Raw genomic sequence first — 23792 nt, 5'->3', positions numbered from 1 at the left:
ACATTGCAAGTGAATGGTGACCAGAACTTTGAAGGTCCAAAAGGCACAACAAAAGTAACCCAAAAGAATCCAGTTGTTAAATCCATATCTTCTAAAGTGATATGATAGGAGTGGGTGAGAAACAGATAAATATTTAAGTCCTTTTTTAAATGTAAATCTATACTTTCACATCCACCTTCTGGTGTGGAAGTGACTTTCACCTTCACATTCAGCCACCTACAGGTCTGGGCTGGTCAAAGGTGCAAATTGATAGTAAAAATGACTTAAATATTGATCTGTTTCTCAACCACACCTATCATATTGCTTCAGAATATACAGATTTGACCACTGGACTCATATGAAGTACTTTTTTGCCCTCTTTTATGTTTTTTTGGATCTTGTGAGTCACCATTCACTTGAACTGTGAGGACCAACAGAGCTGAGATATTCTTCTAAAAATCATAATTTGTGTTCTGCAGATGAAAGAAAGTCATAAACATCTGGGATGGCATGAGGGTGAGTAAATGATGAGAGAATTTTCATTTTTGGATGAACTACCCCTTTATTTAGTAATCATAATAATTATCCAACAAGTGCAAGATTAAACATTTGTATTGCAACTAGAAATGCATTTCCAAAATGAAATATTAGTGCTTACAAGGCAGAAAAGAAAATACTTTAAAGTAATGAGTAATGCTGCATCAGAGTTGCCTTACTTTGCTGTCGATTTAAGAAATATCAATATAATGCTGCCTTACAAGAACTTAAAATAAATAAATTACATTTGACACTCCTGATGATGTTAGAGTTACAGTCTTATAAATTATAATGCCAGAGATGGGGTAAAAAAAAGTTTCACCAGTGGGTGCTCATTCATGTGTAAAGGATAACCTACAGATATAATGTTTATCTCAACTATATACGTATTTATCTGTGGTTTTGTTTGTCTGTACACAGGGATAACAAGAACGGTCAACAAGCCTGAGGCAGATCAGAACGCAATATAGATTCCCTGATACCAAGAGAAAGGCCGTCGTCCTTCATCCTACCAGACAACAAGCTTCTTGGTATGCAGGTCAGATAGACCCTCTGGTTCAAAATGAGAGCATGTGTGTGTGCGCGTGCTTGTTTGCGCTAAAGGAGGTAATAACATCAGATATTTTCACGCACACGTCATGTGTTTCTTTGCCTCAGCTTGAGAGCCTCACGTATATTCCAGTGTGACAATAAATCAGTTCAATGCCATTATGTCACATGGAAAAACTGACATGTGACAAATTGTTATGGCCTAAAAAAGAATCTTCTCAGTGCCTACATCTCCCATCATCCATCACTCAGTAACTGACCAGCACAGAACTTATGAGCACTATTAGGCTATCATGATAAACATGAGAGCCTTAAAAGGATAGTTCAACCAAAATTTCAAATTCTTTATGTACTCACTCTCATGTTGTTCCCAACAAAATATCACTTACCTGATTTCTTAGAACACAAAATGAGATGTTAGGTAGAATGTTAGCCTCAAACACAATACATATACATTACATCTCATTACATTTATTTATTTTTTGACAATGAAAGTTACAATGATGCTGATGAAAGTAAAAGTTACTGATGCGAACATTCTGGCTAATATATCCGTGTTCAGTTGTCCATTCGCTGACTGTCTGGTGAATATTGAGGAAAATAATTAAATCTCAAAATCTCAAATCTCAATCTGGCAAACTCTAATCTCATTGTTTTTTTTTGTTTTGTTTTGTTTTTTTGCAGCTTCCATGAGTAAAGGCACACATGGTCTTTTATTGGTCCACGTAAAAGCAAAGACACGTTTGCTTACTTTCTATTTCGCTGTCAACCACACTCTCTCCCTCTTCTTCCTCCCCACATAGCCCTGTCGATGATCAGGGGCTAAGATGTAACATCACATATTCCTAACCACATGTTTTTGATCTCTTCCAGAGATTCTTACACTTATTGACAATTCACTCACACTATAGTCCCTCAACAAAACACCAAAACAATCCTTTAACAAGTTCCTAAGACAATACAATTGAAACACAGTCGCCTTCACTACTGACTCGCCTCAAGTTCTCAACTACAAAGCCCAAGTGTTGCAGTCTTCATCTGTAATGCTGAGAAGATGCCAGAGTCTTGGGAAGGATGAGAGTTCTAAGCACTGAGCAACCCAAGATGAATGTGTTTAAACCGTTGGATATCTGTCAGAGCAACTGATTTTTATTTTTTTTAATCAGAAGTCCACAGATTCAAAAGAGTGGGAAAATGAATTCTCAAAACCTAGTGAGCTGCCTCGCTGTCTGCTGTTTAAATAAGCAGCTACACAAGGCAACATCTTAACTGAAAGGGAACCTCATACATTACTGGTTTGAAACACTCACTTGTACATAGACTCTATTAACTGCACTGAAATAGCACTCGTGAAGTTCATGATAATTTTTTGCAAGGCTTGAGAAGCATCAACTAACGAAGCATCATTTCATGGCTTATTTGAAATATGTTGTAGAAGCATAACCTTCAAATACCAACAGCATCAAATATTTCATGTTCATATTTATATGGAAAGAACTACATGATTGGTTAGGGTTAGGATTAGGGGTTGTGGTCGACCAATATAGGTTTTTTATTGTCCAAAGCCGATATCGATATCTAGAGAGCAGGGTAGCCAATGACTGACATAAATGCCGATATACAGTACATAATACTATTTAACAACAGCAAATCATATGTTCGCAATTTTTTATTTATGTATTTATTTATTTCTTTTCTTTTTCTTTTTCATTTTTTTTTTTTTTTTGTGTGTGTGTGTGTGAAACGAACACTTACAGGATTTTCTACAATATTTACACATATTTGCTTAAACTAAAAAAATTGTTTTTTTTAAAATAATAATAAAAACAAATTGAAAAAAATATTGAAAACAGACATGCATTTTTACCATGCATTGACAAAACCATTGGTTGATTTTAGAACTGACACAAAGGGTTAGTAACACTTCTGTTAATTGGCCAAGCGAATGTGATTGATAATTTTGAGTTGAATAAAATGGATAACTGAGGATGGGGCAAAGAATGGTGAGTGCAAGTCAGTGCAAGTCAGTACAAGTCAGGACAAGTGAGAGTCTAGGGGGAACTAGAAAGCGGAACTCAACATCTATTAAAAACCATGTAGTGGAACATGCAGTTAAGATAACTGGAATATATTTAATCATATTCTTTCCCATAACTACATTACATCATGTTGATTTCTTGCCAGAATTGATAAGACGATTCCAACTAAAGTATATCCAATCAGAATGAAGTAAACAAGAATCAAGAGAGATTACGTAAACTAGCCTATATAAATTCTCCGGTGTTGCACAGCTGCGACTGATGGGACCTGGCCGTATACTAATAAACTAGTAAAAGCAGAAACTGGAGTCTGGGTGAATTATTATGCATAAGTCTAGATTTATGAGTTAGGTATTACGGTGAAATCGCTAGCGTGTAGTGAGAGAAAAACAAGACTCTTGGATTGAGTGAGTATTGTCTGTGGGCAGGACGCTGCCAACCTCTCAAGTGGATGCTGAGTTGTAATGCACTGAGGAAGGTGCCAGTGAGCTGGAAATGAGCTGGAAACAATTTTAGTCAGGTAATTTAGGGACTTAGGTCTACCAGGGTATTTAGAATCTCCATAACATGAACATGGTTATCGGCTGATGCGACAATCACCGGCAAAAATCGGCTGATTAATTGGTCTGGCCAATATATCGGTCTATCAGTAATTAAAGTAAGGGTTAGGGGTGGATTATAGTTTCTCCAACCAACCAGGAAGCACTTTTATGATAAATATTCCTGATTTGTCCAGCCATTTCCAAAACGTAGTATGGAATGGAAAATCTCATTCATATTTATGGGTTAGGTTTAGGGGTATTGTTAGATTTGGGTTAAAGTTTCTCTGTCCAATCAGAGAGTGTTTGCATGATGAACATTACTGATTTGTCCAATCAGATATGGCTTTCTTCATGAATATATAAATAACTCTTCCCCTACCATCCTATATTTGTGCCCAGGGACTTTACCACTTTTCATTACTGAATGTAAGATATTTATAATAAACATTTTGCAAATGTCCATAGGCCATGTTGGATAAATTTACCCTAAATTCATTGCAATGGATTCTGAAATCGCCTCCATGAAGAATTAGCTTCTGCACATGTAATGCTGCAGTAAATTCAGGCCAAAACAAGGGATCTTAAAATAAAGCTTTTTTTTCTCTCTCTCTCTCTTTCTCTCTCTCTCTCTCTCTCTCTACAGTATAAAGTATTTTTATTTGGACCATACATATGATGTCTAAAAATGTTGCTGGATGTGCAGCTCACAGATTTTGGAACAAAGCTGTGTCTGCTGGCTTCAGAAATGTTTGACTGTTCTATGGCAGTGGTAAGCTAAACAGCCTCCAGCAGATTGGTGAATTTTTAATTTATGAATTTGTGAAACATTTTTACAGCTCTTTTGCTTATCTGCTCACAGGCTGGTAATGAACATAAAAAAGAAAAGAAAAGCTGATAAAGATGTGATGAGTGATGACCCATGTGTACCAGTAGCTAGGCTAATGGGAGGAGATTGTGGCCTAATAGTGTCGTTTACTCTGCAGTTCCAAATGTCACCAGACATTCCAGCAAAAGCCTACAGCATGCTCTCTGAAGCACTGACGTCATGGTGCATGACAAAAATGTATAAATGTTGATTAGGAAACATTGTTGCAGGGCACTTCAGTTAAATTCAAATGAACATTTACTTTCAGGGAAAAAGCCATAACATGGTTTCCCCAGGCAACAACAATGTGTGGTTGTGAGTGCAGGTAACAGCCTGATTGTGGGCCTTAATGGTCATTCTTGAAAAGCAGCAAGCACATGTTTTTAACAGCGCACATCAAACAGAATGCAATAGAATTAATCAGAATGTTGATGCCAGGTCTATTTTTGCTCCAGGGCTACCTGCTGCTAAAATATATCTCTTTAAAGTCTGCACTCAGGTTTTTTTTTTTTTTTTTTTTTTTTTGGTGTGTGTGTGTGTGTGTGTGCGCATGCTAATTGATAAACTCTTACACAAACAGAAATTAATTGTATCTTTGGTCTTAGAGAAAAAGCTGCTTTATTTCACATTCATGTGCGCCACCATGTTGAGATCATATGACTGTCGAATAGACTTTTTCTCACTCCGGATTTCGGAACGCGGAAGTAAAGGTTTGCAGGGTAAACTTTGACAGCATTGAATGGGAGTGAATGGGAGTGAATGGGAGATCACAGCAAATATTATTTTCACTTACCCATTTGCTCCAAGACCAAAATATTTTTTCCACTATGACATTTGAATGACTTTCCAGAAGAGGAAAAAAAAATAAAGAATACAGAGCGGTGGATTAAGACAGTCAGCTGGGAGAAGATGTCAAATTTACTGTCACTCTGTCAGCAGCTGTAATTGAAACCCCCTCGCAGCTGTGGTAATTCGTTTTTAAAAACGAATTACAGGGTAATATAACACAAAGCATAATATTATAAATTTGCACTCAATATTGAATGTATAATATATATATATATATATATATATATATATATATATATATATATATATATATATATATATATATATATATATATAAAATGCGAGATTTACGCTGATATGGCGGAAACGCGTCATCAAAGTCAATGAAAAAGGTCTATAATCCCCAGAAACTGCACGTAATCACTCGCAGAATAAATTAATTGTGGCTAACTATGAATAGCACATTTCTATGGCTTAGGATAGCATTTCTCCATCTGGGGTCCTGGGACCCTCAGTGGTCCTTATTATGAACATTGCAAATGTTAGTTATAATCCAAAGAGGTAACTGAGAAATGTAACTCTTGTGTGATGTATAACATACACAAGAGAATTACTGAGCACACCTTAAATTATAAGTGAGCTGTTAGCTGTCTACTGTCTAAATTCACAACAACCTTCTAAATGCATCCCAACTTCAATGGAATCGTATAAATGACTGTTTTGAAACATTCTTCATCAGCAGCTCCATTAAAGCCTACAGCGCATTGGATATCCAAAAGCATAACTGGACCCATCTCTAAAAATTTTGTTAGTCAATGGATGCCTACGTCAGAGTGCACTGCAGCAAAGTGTCACTTTCACAAACTCTTGTGATTTTCCTCTGTGTCCTTGAGACGCACCATCCCTACTGAAATTAAAGGACCGTTTTCACATTTACAGGTTTTAACATGAAAGTAAACTACAGTAGGGTAACCTTCTATTGCGAAGAATGGGAGACCACAGCAAATATTATTTTTGTGTTCCCATTTGCTTCAAAAACAAAAGAAAATAAGAATAATAATTCACGATTACATTTCAGTGACTTTCTAAAAGAGGAAATAAAATTGTGAGCGGTGGGTTACGATAGTCAGAAGATAAAAAGATGGCAAATTTACTGTAACTCTTTCAGCAGCTGTATTTGAAAGCCCTAGCTCCCTATGTCGTGAATCACTATATTGTCAACATGAATTCGGTCACTGACAAGGGTGTTGATCCACTGGGATCAACATTGGGACACTCATGACTCAATTACCTATGACACCACTATGAAGTTGTTCTTTTAATAAATGTATAAATGACACTGGTGTGAATTTTCATGGTAATTAATTGTAAACTATTGTTTTATTTTGAAAGATTAATTACATAAAAGAAATAAAAAGCTAAAAATACAGGAGTGCATTTTTTTTTTTTTTCCATGCACATTATAGATTAAATATATTGCAAACAACAACAACAACAAAATAAGGCTTTGACTTCAGAATTCTACACTTGTGCTCATTTTCTAATGACTTGAAAGGCTTCAGAAGACATAATGACATTTTTGGTAAGGGAACACCAAAACACCACAGCTCCATGGTTTTTAAGGTGCATTCTGGGATTTTTAAGGGAGCAAATGTTTCACTGCACTAAAACAATTTTGCATTTAGAGCTCTAGAAATAGCAGACACCCTGGTTAGTGCTCTGACTTACTCGTGAGCTGATTTAGACAAACCAAATAATAATAATAATCATCATCATCATCATCATCTAACACAAATATTGATGCTATAAATTCACACCAAATAGGAATAAGAATATATTTAAAAAGTTTGCTTGATTTACACTGCTAAATAAGGCACAAACGTGCCATCACAGACCATGAAAAGGGCCTATGGAAACGTAGCATTCTGACACAGCATCAGGCTCCCTACTGCAACATAAGGCATCTTGACCTCCCTTTTGCTAAAATACCTTTCTTTAAATCATCATGTCCTTGACTCTTTCATTCACTGTTTAATCTTTGTTTTCTGAGCTTAAAATTTCTGCTGTTTATGGAATTAGCATTGCATCCACCTAGCTTCCAGGTTCCTAATGCGCATTGCCCCTAACTGTTCAGTACTGCGTCTGAAGGGTAGCAATGCTCTATCTCACTCTGCATGTGTCTGTCAGACTAGCACACTTTCTTTAGCAGTTGTTAGTGGTGGCAGCAGGCAGCAGCGCGTGGTCTAGCACCTGCGTGACTGTGACTGGCCGCTGGCTTCGCTCTGTCCGCCCCACATTGCTCATTCCTCAGGGCTATTCTCCATCTCCCAGCATCCCCTTCGCCTGTCATGCATATCAATCACTTTAATGGGGATGCTTGCAGAGGAAAAACACTCGGCTAAACTAAAGTGGGTCACTCTCCTTCCATTGGTGACGTAGGTGAGGAGAGGGAGGAAAAGGGAAAAAGGTTGACAGAGTAAGAGAGATTTGTACAGAACATTAAGAGATGAATAAATGCACAGACAACATGACACTAGTACAGAGAGGTTTGAGCATCTTGTGGGCCTTTAGTGGCCTCCAGCTTCCATTAAGTGAAAAGAGGGCACAGGGTCAATATAACAAGCTGTAGCACGCTCATTAACCCAGATAGCTAAAAGCCATATCAGAGATGCAATGTTCAGTGTGTAGTACTGTGCCGAGTTGACACAGATCTACTCACAATGGACTAAAACAGAATAAAATAAATAAGATTAGGATCACAAACAAAAGCTAAAACAATTAAATTCTTTATCACTATACATATAAAACAGATAAAGTTTACATACCAGCTAATGCAAAAATTTACTTAAGTGAGATTAATATTGATGATAGCAGGAAAACTGTACATCAGTGCTTTTAAACATTTGCATTAGGCAGACACTTTTATCCAATATTTTATGTATTTCTTTTATCAGCATTCAAGATTTTTTTTTTTCAACATTTATTTTTTTAATGTTTATTTTGGGAATCCCTGGGAATCGAACCCACACCATTTGCATAGCCAGCTTTAAGCTCTACAAGTTGAGCTAAAAGAACACCTGTATAAACAATATTGTACCTGAGAATAATCCCAAGAAAGACAAATCCTGACAAATTCTGAATACCATGATACTGTATATTAAACACCTGGTCAACCATCTGCTGAAATCTGTCTACCATAAGATACTTGCATAGTATGGAGGCAGAGACTCCATGGTCACTTTAAATGTCACATCAACACAGTGAGTCACAACCATACGCCCCGACCTTTAAAAAATCTTTACCACAAAAATGATTACCAAAGAACACATTGTTTCCAATCTATCCCATAAGATGTAGAGTATATGCATCTATGGAACAGACAGACCAATGACTTTTCGATAGATAAGAAAAATCAAATACTGTACGAAATCTCTTTAATATATCAGTGGTTTCTCCGAAACAACGAGATTAAATTAAGAATAACTAAAACTTTAACTTAAGTTTCATGCTTTTTAGACTTTTCTCCTGAGAGAATACATGAGTGTCTCAGCTAGAGTTTCAGAAGAGATCTCAACAATGTTTCAAACTGCACTTAGATTTGCCAAGATACCAAAGTCTGCAATCAAAAGTCAAAGATATCAATAGGAGCTTATACATTTCACAGAATCTTTGTCCAACAACCAAATTATCACATTCATTTAAACAATTGTCTCAGAAACATCTGAGACAATGTTAACTGAGATCTCTATTATATCTACCGAGCAGTACACAGTTTTCTAGTAAGCAACCAAGCACACTATACAATGTTCTACAACAATATTGTTAAGTTGCGCATTCCAGCTACTTGTCTGTATAGGTCAAATTTCAATAAGGTCTCAAACTTTGAGTTTGAGGCTCTAGGCCTTGCCATGCCTGCTCTGTGTAGAGACCTCAGACGGGTGGTGTGGTGTTGTAAAGGTAAAAGTAGCACTTACCGGTTCTTTAGCTTTCTGCGCTAACACTGCAAAGGTGGACAGCTTTCTGCACAGACATTTGGTGTGGGAGACTGCCAGCGATGGGAGCGTTTGGCAGCTCTCTGCGTCCCAGTTTTCTTCGCCAGCCTCTCTGTTGATAGGGTATAGCGACAACACACACAAACACACACACAGGGAAAAAGAGCATGAATTAATTGGGGCATTCCATGAGAGAGAACAGGAAGCACTGTAGAACTTTTTGGGTTTTTCACAATTTAAATTTTTAACTCAGGGCCATTTGCAACCCTTGTTAAACATAATACTGTTTTTTTTTTTGTTCAGTGTTTCAGTCTGTTCATGCTTTACGCAGGGCTAGTAATTAATACTGGGTATTCAGGTTTCACACTGTACATTTGTAAACCCTGAAATATAATTATTTTATGCACAGTTATGAAATTAACAACATTAATTGGACAAATACATACAGCACGCACCAATTATGTTTAATTCCAACTACTTGTCCATCTGTGAAAAGGTAGATCTCCTCTGGTTGCCTTAAAGGAAAGTATATATATATATATATATATATATAGAACATTCTCTGATCATTTATTCACCCTCATGCCATCCCAGATGTGTATGACTTTCTTTCTTCTGTAGAACTTAAAAACAGATGTTTAGAATAATATTTCAGCTCATACAATGCAAGTGAATGGTGGCCAAAACTTTTAAGCTCCAAAAAAATGTGCATATAAAGGCAGCATAAAATTTATCTATAAGTATTTAGTGGTTTAATCCATGTCTTCTGAAGAAATCCAACTGGTTTTAGCTGAGAACAGACCAAAATGTATCTCCTGTTTCACTATAAATCTTGGCATCAGCAGTCTCATTGGCAATCATGGTATCAAGCTCAATAACACTTCCTTGTGCTGGACAAATGCACAGAGTGCTAGATGGAGTAACATTTTGGTCTGTTCTCACCCAAAACTGATTGGATAATTTCAGAAGACATTAATTAAACCACTGAAGTCGTATGGAGTACTTTTATGCTGCCTTTATGTGCTTTTCAGAGATTCAAAGTTTTGGTCAATATTCACTTGCATTGTATGGGCCTACAGAGCTAAGATATTCCTCTAAAAATCTTTGTTAGTGTTCTGGGAAGAAATAAAGTCATACACATCTGGGATGGCATGAAGGTGAGTAAATGATGAGAGAATTTTTATTTTTGGGTGAATAGAAATAACATTTCTCAGGGCCATCGCTATTGGGGTGAAAGCAGGTGGTGACAATTCTAGGAGCCCTCAGTACTCTCCAAATCAATGTCACCCATCTCCCCTTCCCTAACCTAAAAAAAAATATTTTTAGTCCTGATGGTTTGCTCATGCTTAATATAATTTACCTCAGGATTAAAAACAGCTCAGCGACCCCAAAAAATGGAAAGTCCCGCCCCAGCCAATGAACACCACCAATCAGCATTTAGAACATTGGTTTTGGTTTCCATTAAGGCGATTCTGCATTGCGAGTCTGACGCGAAGTTAAATAAATTAGTGGAAATAACTAGAGACTGAGAAAGACACACTAGAAAGCATCAGAAAACAAAAAACAAAAACAACAACAACAACCAATTCTGGCGGCAGGCCAGGAGAATTGCAGGAGCCCAAGGGATGTAAGATGAGATGGGCCCTAAATGTTTCCCCATCTGATACAGTTTTACGGGAGCAGGACACTATAACAGTACCTTATTGCCGGTACATAAGAATAGCTACTTGTGATGTCGCAATTGCATTATTGCTGGTACGGTGTACTGACAAGTACAGGCCCATTTCTAGCACTGGTCAAAATCTCCGTCTTGGCGAGGTTCTGTATGAATGTAAAAAGAGTTGGTTTGTATAACACGTAGGAAAAAAAAAAACAGATGTGTCAAAACTCGGGATGCATTAGACTTAGCAGTGTAAATGCAGCATTACAGACCTGTCACTGTCTGATATGATTTTACTAAGATGACAATATTCTCAAGAAAAAGACAAGCATCTGCCCTTGGATGGATAACTTCAGTAGCTTTAAGTATTAATATATTATTTACTTGAATTTGCTTAAATACTTGATACTGCTGTTAGACACCTGCAAGACTTGAAAAACTTTTTATTCTATTGCTTGTATCTGTTTCTTTGTTCTCTTTTTAATCTTATTAATTACTGTTTGTCTTGAATAATTGGTTGAGAACTTAAAACAACGTTTACTTAAGACATTCTTGAAGGCAAAATGCCATTGTTTGGATGTAATATTTATGTACTGTCAATATACTATATATACACAGTATATATATATATATATATATATATATATATATATATATATATATATATATATATATATATTAAATAAAAGAGTGTATAAAATAACATAGGCTATAACTTTTAATTTCAAAACTGGTATCGAGAAGCATGAAATTTCCCTCGCATTAGTACTGAATATTGAAATTTCACTGTAATACTGAAATTTTGGTATTAATATGAAGACTTCTTAAGACGGTTGGTGATCAGCTATTAAATAACAAGTACAACTAAATACAGTAGCCTACTGTCTAGTAGAGTTGGACATCAAATACATTATATGTGACTTGGTCAGCAAAAAGGTCTAGCATTTGAATTTTGGTTCAGCCCTGGTTAATTGAGGTAGCCTTGTTATGGATTCTGTGAAACAATGCATAATTAATTTGCATGCTAGTTTTTGCTATTTCACAAATAGAAAATTAGAAATTGTCACTTCAAAAATAACCAACAGTAGTGCTACAAAAGTGAGGTGTAAAGTTAAGGTGTTCAGGTGTATAATTAGTCCACAAAAGTCAAATAACCATGGCAATTATCTTACATTAAAAAGGCCTTTATTATGTACACAAATTCAGGAGTATTAAACATTTTGTGTGCAGCCATGTGATGGTAAAGGTTTTTTTTTACTGTAAAATGATGATACCATGATATTCTAGCACAGCATTGCTTAATGCTGCATCATTTGCACAGCATTTCAGGGTTAATCCCACTCTGGAACAGGGTTTTATAACCCAGGGTTAAAGCTGTGCTAATCACTTTTCAGAAATGCAATCGTGAAACATTGCTTAACCCAGAGATAAATCTGGCCTTTTCCCTGGGGTTTGTTTTCATGTGACCCTGTGTACACATGCGTGGATGTTGTATTTTAGCTTCACTATATGCATAATTAAAATTCATTTAAACTGACCGATCTCAGTTCAGAACTGGGCTGTCAGTAAAGGGTTAAACTTTCAACGCACAGAGTCATGTGAAAAAACAACATGGCGCCGATCACAGCAGAGTTTGTCTTTGGGAGAAATGCTAACAAAACTACATCTGGTAAGAAACCTAATTAAGTTTATACAGTGAAACCCGTTTAAGTAAATAATTAGAGTCTCTAGTTTCATCCGATATGCCATTTTTAAAATTTGAGCGATTTATCGTGAAATGCCACGCTGCTAAGCACAATGTACATTATTGTGTACTATAGCACTATTTTTCATCCTTAAAGGGATAGTTAACCCAAAAATGAAAATTATCTCATCATGTACTCACCCTCATGCCATCCCAGATGTGTATGACTTTTTTTTCTTCTGTAGAACACAAATAATGATTTTTAGAAGAAAATTTCAGCTCTGTAGGTCCTCACAATGCAAGTGAAAGGGTGCCAAAATTTTGATGCTCCAAAAAGCACATAAAGGCATCATAAAAGTATTCCATATGACTCCAGTGTTTTAATCCATATCTTCAGAAGTGATATGGTAGGTGTGGGTGAGAAACAGATCAATATTCAAGTCCTTTTTTGCTTGAAATTCTTCTCCCTGCCCAGTAGGGGACAATTTGCATGAAGATTTTTTAGTGCTGTGAATCGCACAGTACCATGAGAGCTTTCCTACTGTATACAATGACAACTCCACTCTAAATGCTCTTAGTCACAAAGGCCCTCAAGACCAGTGATATACCAGTAAATATCTGCTTGTCATTCACACATAGCTTCCATCATCCTCTTACTGAAAAAGTCCTTATGTTCAGAAGAAGCTCTCCAATTCCCATCATTTGCCTTTCACACTAGCTCTATTCGTATTTGAACCGCAATTATAATCATGTGATTGTTCAATCCCTACTTTCATGGCTAATGCGTTTAAAGCCCACTAATGAAAAGTTTGATGTTTGGAGCAATCAGTGGAAACATTCAAGGCTTTTTTAACAGGACTAATTACTAGGCTGGCCACTGTTGGTTAGCCACTTTGCCCAGTGTCATGCTGGCACAAGCATAGGATTTGGTAACCGTTTTAGAGTGTACACTGAATGCAGAATCCACCTATGGAACATGAGCTAACTTAAGCTTTTGGTAATGTGGAGTGGTGCTTGCTGCTATCATGTTATACTGACGCTTACTGGCCAGAGTCAAAAGAGCCCACCCCTACTCTCTATTATATTCTGATAAACAGATATGTGTTGGGCCCTTTTGAAAGACTTTTTCACTTATTTTATTGCCTGCTGGGCAAAATAAACCTAAGTCTGATTGCTTAGAATAGTAATAGCACAATGAGTTTTTTTTTTGGGGGGGGGGGGATTTTTCCCCTTTTTCACCCAATTTGGAATGCCCAATTCCCAGTGTGCTTTTAAGTCCTCATGGTGGCGTAGTGATTCGCCTCAATCCGGGTGGCGGAGGATGAATCACAGTTGTCTCCGCGTCTGAGACCATCAACCCGCGCATCTTATCACGTGGCTTGTTGAGCACGCTGCCACGGAGACATAGCGTGTGTGGAGGCTTCACGGCATCCACCACGGCATCCGCGCTCAACTCACCACGCACCCCACCGAGAACGAACCACATTATAGCGACCACGATGAGGTTACCCCATATGACTCTACCAACCCTAGCAACCGGGCCAATTTGGTTGCTTAAGAGACCTGGCTGGAGTCACTCAGCACACCCTGGAATTCGAACTAGCGAACTCCAGGGGTGGTAGCCAGCGTCTTCTTAACACTGAGCTACCCAGGCCCCCTGAGTGACATGGTTTGAGATATCATGGTGCAGGGCAATTTTTGCAGAATAATATGAAGTATGAAAATTAACAATAGTGATGCTGGAATAAAACATTTTACTGACAGGTGGACACAACTCCCATAGAAATTTCTATAGAAAATTCTTTCCATATGCAAAGAATAAGTCTAAAGTTTTTGCATAGTTCTTTCCACTGGTCACTGAAGTTGTCAGGTGCTATTCTGAGAAAACATCCAAAAACTGCAGCATAAATTAAACACATTATCCAGCAAGTTGTCTAAAGCTCTTCCTAAGATTGTCTTCTTGTATGCCAGTTGTTTTTAAAACAACTATAGTCAACCAAATATACACTGGCTGACAAAAGTTAGGAATAATGTAGAGATTTTGCTCTTATGGAAAGAAATTGGTACTTTTATTCACCAAAGTGGCATTCAACTAATCACATTGTATAGTCTGGACATTAGTAATGTGAAAAATTACTATTACAATTTGAAGAAAAAAAAAATGTTTAGAACTTCTTAGACTACTTCAAAGAGTTCTCATCAAAAAATCCTCCACATGCAGCAATGACAGCTTTGCAGATCCTTGGCATTCTAGCTGTCAGTTTGTCCAGATACTCAGGTGACATTTCACCCCACACTTCATGTAGCACTTGCCATAGATGTGGCTGTCTTGTCGGGCACTTCTCACGCACCTTACAGTCTAGCTGATTCCACAAATCTCAATGGGGTTAAGATCCACAGCACTCTTTTCCAATTATCTGTTGTCCAATGTCTGTGTTTCTTTGCCCACTCTAACCTTTTCTTTTTGTTTTTCTGTTTCAAAAGTGGCTTTTTTTTTTTTTTTTTTTTTTTGCAATTCTTCCCATAAGGCCTGCACCCCTGAGTCTTCTCTTTACTGCTGTACATGAAACTGGTGTTGAGCGGGTAGAATTCAATGAAGCTGTCAGCTGAGGACATGTGAGGCGTCTATTTCTCAAATTAGAGACTCTGATGTACTTATCCTCTTGTTAGTTGTAAATTTGGTCTTCCACATCTCTTTCTGTCCTTGTTAGAGCCAGTTGTCCTTTGTCTTTGAAGACTGTAGTCTACACCTTTGTATGAAATCTTCAGTTTGTTGCCAATTTCAAGCATTGTATAGCCTTCATTCCTCAAAACAATGATTGACTGACGAGTTTCTAGAGAAAGCAATACAATTTTTGCCATTTTTTACCTAATACTGACCTTAAGACATGCCAGTCTATTGCATACTGTGGCAACTCAAAAACAAACACAAATACAATGTTAAGCTTCATTTAATGAACCAAACAGCTTTTAACTGTTTGATCTAATAGCAAGTGATTTTCTAGTACCAAAATAGCAATATAGCATGATTACACAAGGATAAGGTGTTGGAGTGATGGCTGCTGGAAATGGGGCCTGCCAAGATTTATTTTTTTTTAAATAGTGATGGTGCTGTTTTTTTACATCAGTAATGTCCTGACCATACTTTGTGATCAGTTGAATGCCACTTTGGTGAATTAAAGTACCAATTTCCTTCCGAAACAGCAAAATTGGTACATTATTCCAAACTTTTGGCCGCCAGTGTATTTACAGATGAGTTGACTTTGAGAGCCTTTGGTGACTTTAGTTGCCCACGTGCACATAAATGCCATGGATTTGGAACATTGCATATATGCTCCCAATTGTTCACATGTGCTAACAAAATGTAATATGCTCCCACATGATCAAACAAAAAGGCGGGAGAAGGTTATGAAACATATATTAAATGCAAACTGTAAACACAAATTCTGTAATCATGTTGATCTTCAGATTAAATTTACCGCTGAGCCCAGAAGGACAGTCAAAGAGGAACTAGCATACATAAAATACAAAATAAATAAATAAATAAATAAATAAAGCACACATAAAACACAACTTATGTAACATTCACAGTATTTCCATCACAGAAAGTTCTTAAAGTAAAGTAAAAGCCTGTCAAATTAAATTGTACACAAGTCAAGTGTTGGGACATTCTTCAACATAGTTTCGGTGGTATTGCCAAACATTATAGGTTGTGGGCTGGAAACTGAAGAGTTTAAAGGAATAGTTCACACAAAAATTATAACTGTCTCATCATTTACTTGCCCTCATGCCATCTTAAACTCATATGACTCTTTCTTTTGTGGAACACAAGTGAAGATTCTTTGAAGGATGTCTCAGCTGTTTTTGTCTATACAATGTTAGTCTATGGGGTTCAAAGTTCTGAAAAGCACATAAAGGCAGCAGAAAAGTAAGTAATCCGTATGACGAGTGATTTAATCCATGTCTTCTGAAGACATACTATGTTATCATTTTAGGTAAGAAACAAAGCAAAAATTCTGTACTTATTATCCAAAAAGCTTCACTTTCACCCACGTCTCATATGCACGTTCCAACATGATCACACGGGAAGTCAGCATGCTTTTTCCAAAAGTTTGGTACCCTAGGATCAGTTTGATCCCCATTCAAACGAGGAGGTAATCACGTTTGTATAAACAATCACGAGCGTATAAAGGAGGTTGCATTTTTATCACTAACATTGCATTTTGTCTCTACTAATGGTTGGGGTTAGATTTGGGTTTTGGTTGGGGGGTAGATTAAATAAAATAAGCATTTATCTTCACTGTTTTACACCCTGTACAGCTGAACACAATTCTCTTTTTCAACTGGCCTCTGGCAAGCTCTCCTGGATGTAAATGGATGTCACACTTGTTTATTTGCTCTAAAACAGTGGTTCTCAACACAGGGGGCGTGCGGAGAGAACGGAAGGGGGGCACAAATTGTTTTCAAGAAAAAAAAAAACATGGACAGGGCATCATTTGGGTACTCAGTGTATTTTATTGCTTTTCAAGTAGAATGTACATAAATGAAAAAAAAAAAAAAACCCGCTCTGCATTTTCTTTTTGATGGGGAGAGGCGGAGCTTAGCCTGCCTTTTATCTAGCTGACAGTGCAGGCACGTGTCAGAATGTCAGCCGAACGGATTCCATATTGGTAAGAAGTTTATAGATAAGTTCATCAGACGTGCCAAAAGGAGTTGTGGCGACGATGCGTCGTCAGCACCACCCCTAAGAAGTGTAAAACTTCTAAAAACTTGCTATCTTCAGTTTGGCTTTACAGTGGCTGGGACAGATGCTGAACCACTGCCCCAGTGTGTCATATGCACAGATTTGCTGGCAAATGATAGCATGAAGCCATGAAAGTTGAAGCGCCATTTAGCAGAGGTGGGGGACTCGAGTTACATGACTTGACTCGAGTCTGACTCCAGTCGCAAATTTAAGGACTTGTGACTTGCTTGAATAAATGAAGAAAATGACTTGACTTGACTTTGACTTGAGAACCAGAGACACGAGACTTGACTTGAACTGCATGACTCAGCAATGAATATAATGTTTTTTATTATTATTATTTTCAATAACTTATTATAAACAGTAATGAAGTATGTTTAAAAAAAATATTGCGACATCAATTAATTCATATGCAAAATTGTAAGCCTGCCAGCACCACTGCATCTGCGCAGTTAACGCTGCGCTCACAACTCGCCAAAATGACAGATGATTGTCGAGTTTCCAAAATAATCTCCTTTGGATATAAAGATTTCGAATTGAATCGTGTGAATAAAAAAAGATTTGCCAGATACACAATAGCAACGCAAAAATATCCGATACAACCACCACAACCTCGAATTTCATCAGACATTTCAAAAACCACAAGGAAAGGTAAGTAAATCATTTCATTATCCAGAAAGATTAATATGTAAAATTACAGTTCAAATGTTTGAGGGTTGTCAGTAAATTAAAATGATTCACGATCAATCTCATGTTTTGTAGCGCAACAAGTTTGAAATTACCCAACATTGCCTCTAAATGTGTGTGCCTTTTCTAAACCTTCTCAACAGTCAACAATATATCATAACCATTTGTTGGCAATATAAAAACATAACAGGCAGATTTGCAGTCACAACACTTTATTTAAAACATGACAAGTAGTATAAAATATACAGAATGTCTCGTGACGAAATCCAAGTGCTCTCATGGTGATTATGACTTCTGAAGACTTTAAATAAAGCCCTTGAATGCAATATCTTTATGACTATTTTATATAACTGTACCTCTGAAGGGAACTGACTGTCTTCAGAAAAGTTTCGATGGCATTTTCTTTTCATCTTTCGTCCGTATAATGCCTAATAAAGTATTGTTTATAAGCGCAGGGCTGCTTTGTGTACAGGCGTTACCAGGGTAACAGTTATATTTCTGCTGTTCCATAAGCGCCACCTACTGTCAGAGAGCGAATTTGCATTTTCAGTCAGCCCGTCGGCGGTTTTTGTTAGATCAATGTGAAAATCTGACCGTATTTTTACACAGCATACACGCAGTGTTATACATTTTAACCGGTTAATTCAAAAAATCTAAACAATTCGGATAGTAAGGTATCTAGAAGTATTCACAGTATTTTTAAATGCCCACTATAAAAATACCATGCATGTGCATTAATGCAATTTACTATATTCAATTCATATACAAAATGAATGTAAAGATATGTATATAAGTTCATCTTTTCAGAGCAAAAATAAATATTTATTTCAAAAATGTACCTCTATTTATTTTAGTACTGTGGCTTGACTCGACCTGACTTGAAACTCATCAGGACTCACTGTTGAGACTTGACTCGAAACTTGATGGTTAAGACTTGAGACTTGCTTGTGACTTGAACATGTGTGACTTGCTCCCACCTCTGCCATTTAGAAACCAAACACCCGACACTCAAAGACAAACCCTTAGATTTTTTCAAATTAAAGTTATCTTGCCTTGCACAGCAGAAATGCACAGAGGTGTCTAACAGGTGTCTAGAAGCATCCTACTACGTCTCGCAACGAGTTGCTAAATTAGGAAAACCTCACACAATTGCCGAGGCGCTAGTCTTACCTGCTGCCAAAGATATCTGTCAAGTCAAGTTTGGAGAGAATTTCGAACAACAGATTGGTAATATTGAGGAGGACATTCTTTTCTGTCGGTCTCTTCCAGCACACACAACTGGCGAGGCATTGTTTGAAGTTCTGGATGGGTATATACGGGATGCAGGCATGTCATGGGATAAATGTGCTGGGATATGCACAAACGGGGCCCGTTCAATTACGGGAGGGTTAGCGGTCTGGTCAATCGTGTCCAGCATTTAGCCCCTTTAGCCAAGTGGACCCACTGTATGATTCATCGCAAATCTCTCACATCAAAGCAAATGCCTGAGTCTCTGGAGTACCGAAATCGGCTCCAGGTGGAGGATGACATCAGGCTTGCGCTGTCCAACATTGAACCACGAATTGTGCTTCTTTGTAAAAAGAAGCAAGCGCAGGTGTCCCACTGATTGATTTAACAATGTCATGGCTAATGAGACGCGCCCTGCATCCCAATTCGCATAATTCGTATGTGAATGTTTTTAGAATGCAAGACGAATGGAATGCAACATGTTTTACATGTAAAATAGTACACATTATTACAACCTAGAGTTCTCTTGTTCAGTGTTCAGAAACATTTTTGATAATATAAGCACATGTTCCATACCTGTCCGTTATGTAGTTTTATAAAAGTTATGAAAAGTAATTAAAAAAGTATAAAAACACAAAAGTAAAAAAAAAAAATCTATCTATCTATCTATCTATCTATCTATCAAAAACCGATTATAGATTAGGTTATATATAGATAGATTTTTATATAGAATAGATAATCATTATACCTGGTCTCCACCAATATGTGGGGGGGGGGGGGAGTGCCACATGACAGGGGAGGCTTGGGGGGGCTTTAGTTCCAAAAGGTTGAGAACCTCTGCTCTAAAACACTTACTGCTTTTGCCTCTGGGGGCAGTGTTTAAAATACGGTCAACGTATACCAATTTTGGCTAAATAAAAATCAGCACACACTTGTCGATTTTTATGTGAGCTCAGGCTGCATGTTCAGTAGATAAGCTCATTCATGTGACTCGCTCGCATGTTCATGCTAAGACTTCCATTCATATCACGCACACATCAGTCTTCAATTGTGTGGACCAAAATAGCTGAGAGATCCTTCAAAATAATTGCTTGTGTTCCACAGAGCTAAGTCAAACAAGCTTGAGAAAGCAAGAGAGTGACTAAATTGAGAAAATTATCATTTTGGGGTGAACTATTCTTTTAAGGTTCAAACCCTGAAAGTGTCAACACATGAATCACAATTACACTTTTGAGCAAGGCACTTAACCCCAAGTTGTTCCAGGGGAATTATCCATGCAATATCTACAGTATACTGAGAGTCACTTTTGATAAAAGCATCAGCTCTAAGACACATTAGTACTATAGTGTCTGTTTTGAAACCACTCTGTGGTTTTGAACAAATCCTTTAAGTAACTCCTTTCATGCACTCATTTGTGTGGTATATGGTGAGCCCCTTTTCAGATTACCAAGGCATCTTGTTGCAGACTTATTTGGTGACTTTCAAAGACTGACTATAAGCAAGAAAATACCCATATCAGCCAGTCTATAAACCAAGCATGTTAATGGCTGGACAAATGTATAGACCACATACGAACCTACTGAACTTCTACGCTCAGTTCAGTGAATAGGTTGACTGAGCAAATGAGTGATGTCTTGAGTTTATCCCAGTTGAATTACAGTGAAAACCTGTTGTCCCCAATTTACAAACATATAAAACATTACTGATGACCACCTGTAACGTTCACTAGCACTAACAGTCAGACAAAGTGTGAAGAACCCAAATGTAGTTTATTTACAAGATGTGTGATCCAAAACATGAAATAACTAAAAAAAAACAATCATAGTGAAGACTTGACCAACTACGTTACACAAAACAATACTTGACAAAAGACAATGGCAAACATTAAATACATGGACATGGGCAAACACATGACAATGACAACCAATTAACACTTAGGTCTCTAAACAAGATAACAAGACTGCTAACAACCTAATGAAACAATTAACCAATGGGGACAAGACACAAGAACATGGGAAACACATGACAAGATCACATGACAATGAAACAGGAACAAACATAGCATGGAACTAATTTAAAGTAAAAGACATGAACAAAAACACATACAATCCTGACACTACCCAAAATTAAAATAACGTTGAATGCAAGTAGCTTACTGGAAATGCAATACTTTGATGGATATCGGAAGACAACAGTTAAATAGTCTCAATTCAATTACTTACACTATTGTTGTCCTTTTTACTAGAAACTGGCAAAATTCAAACCCAGTAGTTAACAAAAAGGAGGAAACACTAATAGATTTGATTTGTTTGAGAAAATGCTTTAGGCGCTTTAACAAGTTCTAGAGGAAAATGCGACTCAGGCGTGGATGAGAGGCATAAACGTAGCAAAATCGGTGTTTTCAATAGAAAATATACTAGTGTGGGTATGACCGTAGTATTTAGTAAGAAGCGATCAGCATGAACACTTTGCACTACATTGTGAATGTGATTCAAGTCACTTAGTGGTCGTCACCTATGAGTGTAATGTTGCAGCTTACATGAAATGTCAATCAGTGATTGAATCAGAATCGGAACGAGTTGTCAGTTCAAAAATAACAAATTCAAAACATTTGAATCACTAAGATGAATCAAAATCCTCACTATTACACTGCGCCAACTGAAGACATTCTGATGAGAATCTGTGTGAAAGACAACAGGACTAAAATAGGTACTACAGTATTATAGCCAGTCACGTTTATGCTTTTTATTCAGGCAATTTTATTAAATGGAGTAAAAGGAGCTGGTATATTAGATGAGCAATGGATATTTTACGCATAAATGAGTTTATGAGTGGAAAGTCTAGTCTTGCATAAGGGGAGCTAATATACACTTGCAATGCATTTCTACAAGAATAATTTGGACACAATTTCCTGAGATTAACTATTAAAGAGCTATGTAAATAAATAGTCTTCTCTTGATTAATGAACTGTATTATTTCCTATTGTTCCTATGTTCTCTCAAAAAATGGATCGTGTTGTGATTCTTCTCACTAGCATTCATTCACGTCACAATGATTGAGTTGTACTGACAAAAAACATTCACAAACTGCACAAAAGCAACACAAGCACATCTGCATGTCTATATTTTCATCACGTTCTCTAACAAACATACACATTGCCTTTCTTCAACACATGCTCCCACAGCAAGCGCTTAATAAATAAAAACCAAACTAATGCAATATAATTGCAATCTTTCTCTTCCCTTGATCTGAAGATTGACACTTCAGAGGCAGCTGATCTGAGCTGACTCCCAGTCAAAGTCTCTCAGATGGCAACACAGACAAAAATGAACAAACAGACACATGATTGGAATTCTGGCTATATCTAGTTAGTCCCGGATCAAGCAGAGAGCATCAGGTGCAAAGCTCTTGGGGAAATTAATCAACAGCAGGTGAGTGAGATAAGAGATGTGGGGGTTAGTGAAACACCATTTGAAACATTGTTTGGCAGGTGAGGCAGATACTTTGCTTAGATCAGAAAACATCCAATTACTGAGCTCTCAGAATGAGACAGTTTTGCTGGCCAGACAACATAATTTACAGTCCTCTGGGACATTATCTATCTTTTAGATAATGTTATCACAGTTGAAAAGACCAGCATATCTGGTCTCCAGCATGAAATGGTGTGCTGGTACCTCATTCCAAGTCTTGTGAAAGCCAAATAGCTTTGTGTGAGAAACAGACTGAAATGTAAGTAATTATTCATCAAAAATCACCCCCTCCACTGCAGCTCTCAAATAACATTTTCCACTCAACATATTCAAACTGGGATGCAGTATGGGGGTTGCACTGGCTAGTCGACTAGTCAGTTTGTTCTGGCACAAGTCAACGCATTCATTCCAGGTAAAATGAAAATTGATGCACTATGTTTTAAAGGAATAGAGTACCCAAAAATGGGATTCTCCTCCTTGCCCAGTAGGTGGTGATATGCACGAATAATGTGAATAGCCAAAAACAAAAGAAGAAGAATGCGAAAACGTAAGTAAAAATTGTGATTGATAGTAAAAATGACTTAAATATTGATCTGTTTCTCACCCACACCTATCATAATGCTCCTGAAGATTTTGATTTAAAGGGATATTTCACCCAAAAAATAAATAAATTATCTTATCATTTACTCACTCTCATGATAACCCAGGTGTAAATGGCTTTCTTTCTTCAGCAGAACACAACCAACAATTTTTAGAAGAATATTTCAGCTCTGTAGAACCTCACAATGCAAGTGAATGGTGATCAGACCTTTGTAGCTTCAAAAATCACATAAAGGAATCCATATGACTCCAGTTTGTCAAGCAGCCATATCAGCCTGTACCTCAAGACCGACTGCCCACTGAAGTTAAGCAGGGTTGAGCCTGGCCAGGAGCTGGATGTGAGACCTCCTGGGAAAACTAAGGTATTAGGGAGGCCTATTAGGGAGATTTTGAATATAGCACATGGACAACTTTTACATTGTTCTATG

The 23792-nt window shown here is 37.2% G+C and overlaps 1 protein-coding gene across 1 annotated transcript in view; it reads right to left on the bottom strand.

Moving 5' to 3' along the window:
* The window catches only part of adgrb2 (adhesion G protein-coupled receptor B2), a 445556-nt gene that overhangs the window by 95371 nt on the left and 326393 nt on the right, over positions 1–23792 (bottom strand). Inside the window, exon 17 of the mRNA XM_051664567.1 lies at positions 9275–9404. Coding sequence (XP_051520527.1) covers positions 9275–9404 — 130 coding nt within the window. The remainder of the gene's footprint in view (positions 1–9274; positions 9405–23792) is intronic.

Source organism: Myxocyprinus asiaticus, chromosome 30 (genome assembly GCF_019703515.2).
Source record: "Myxocyprinus asiaticus isolate MX2 ecotype Aquarium Trade chromosome 30, UBuf_Myxa_2, whole genome shotgun sequence".
Classification (NCBI taxonomy): Eukaryota; Metazoa; Chordata; class Actinopteri; order Cypriniformes; family Catostomidae; genus Myxocyprinus; species Myxocyprinus asiaticus.
Note: the sequence above shows the minus strand (reverse complement) of the source record. Positions and strands in the feature narration are given on the sequence as shown.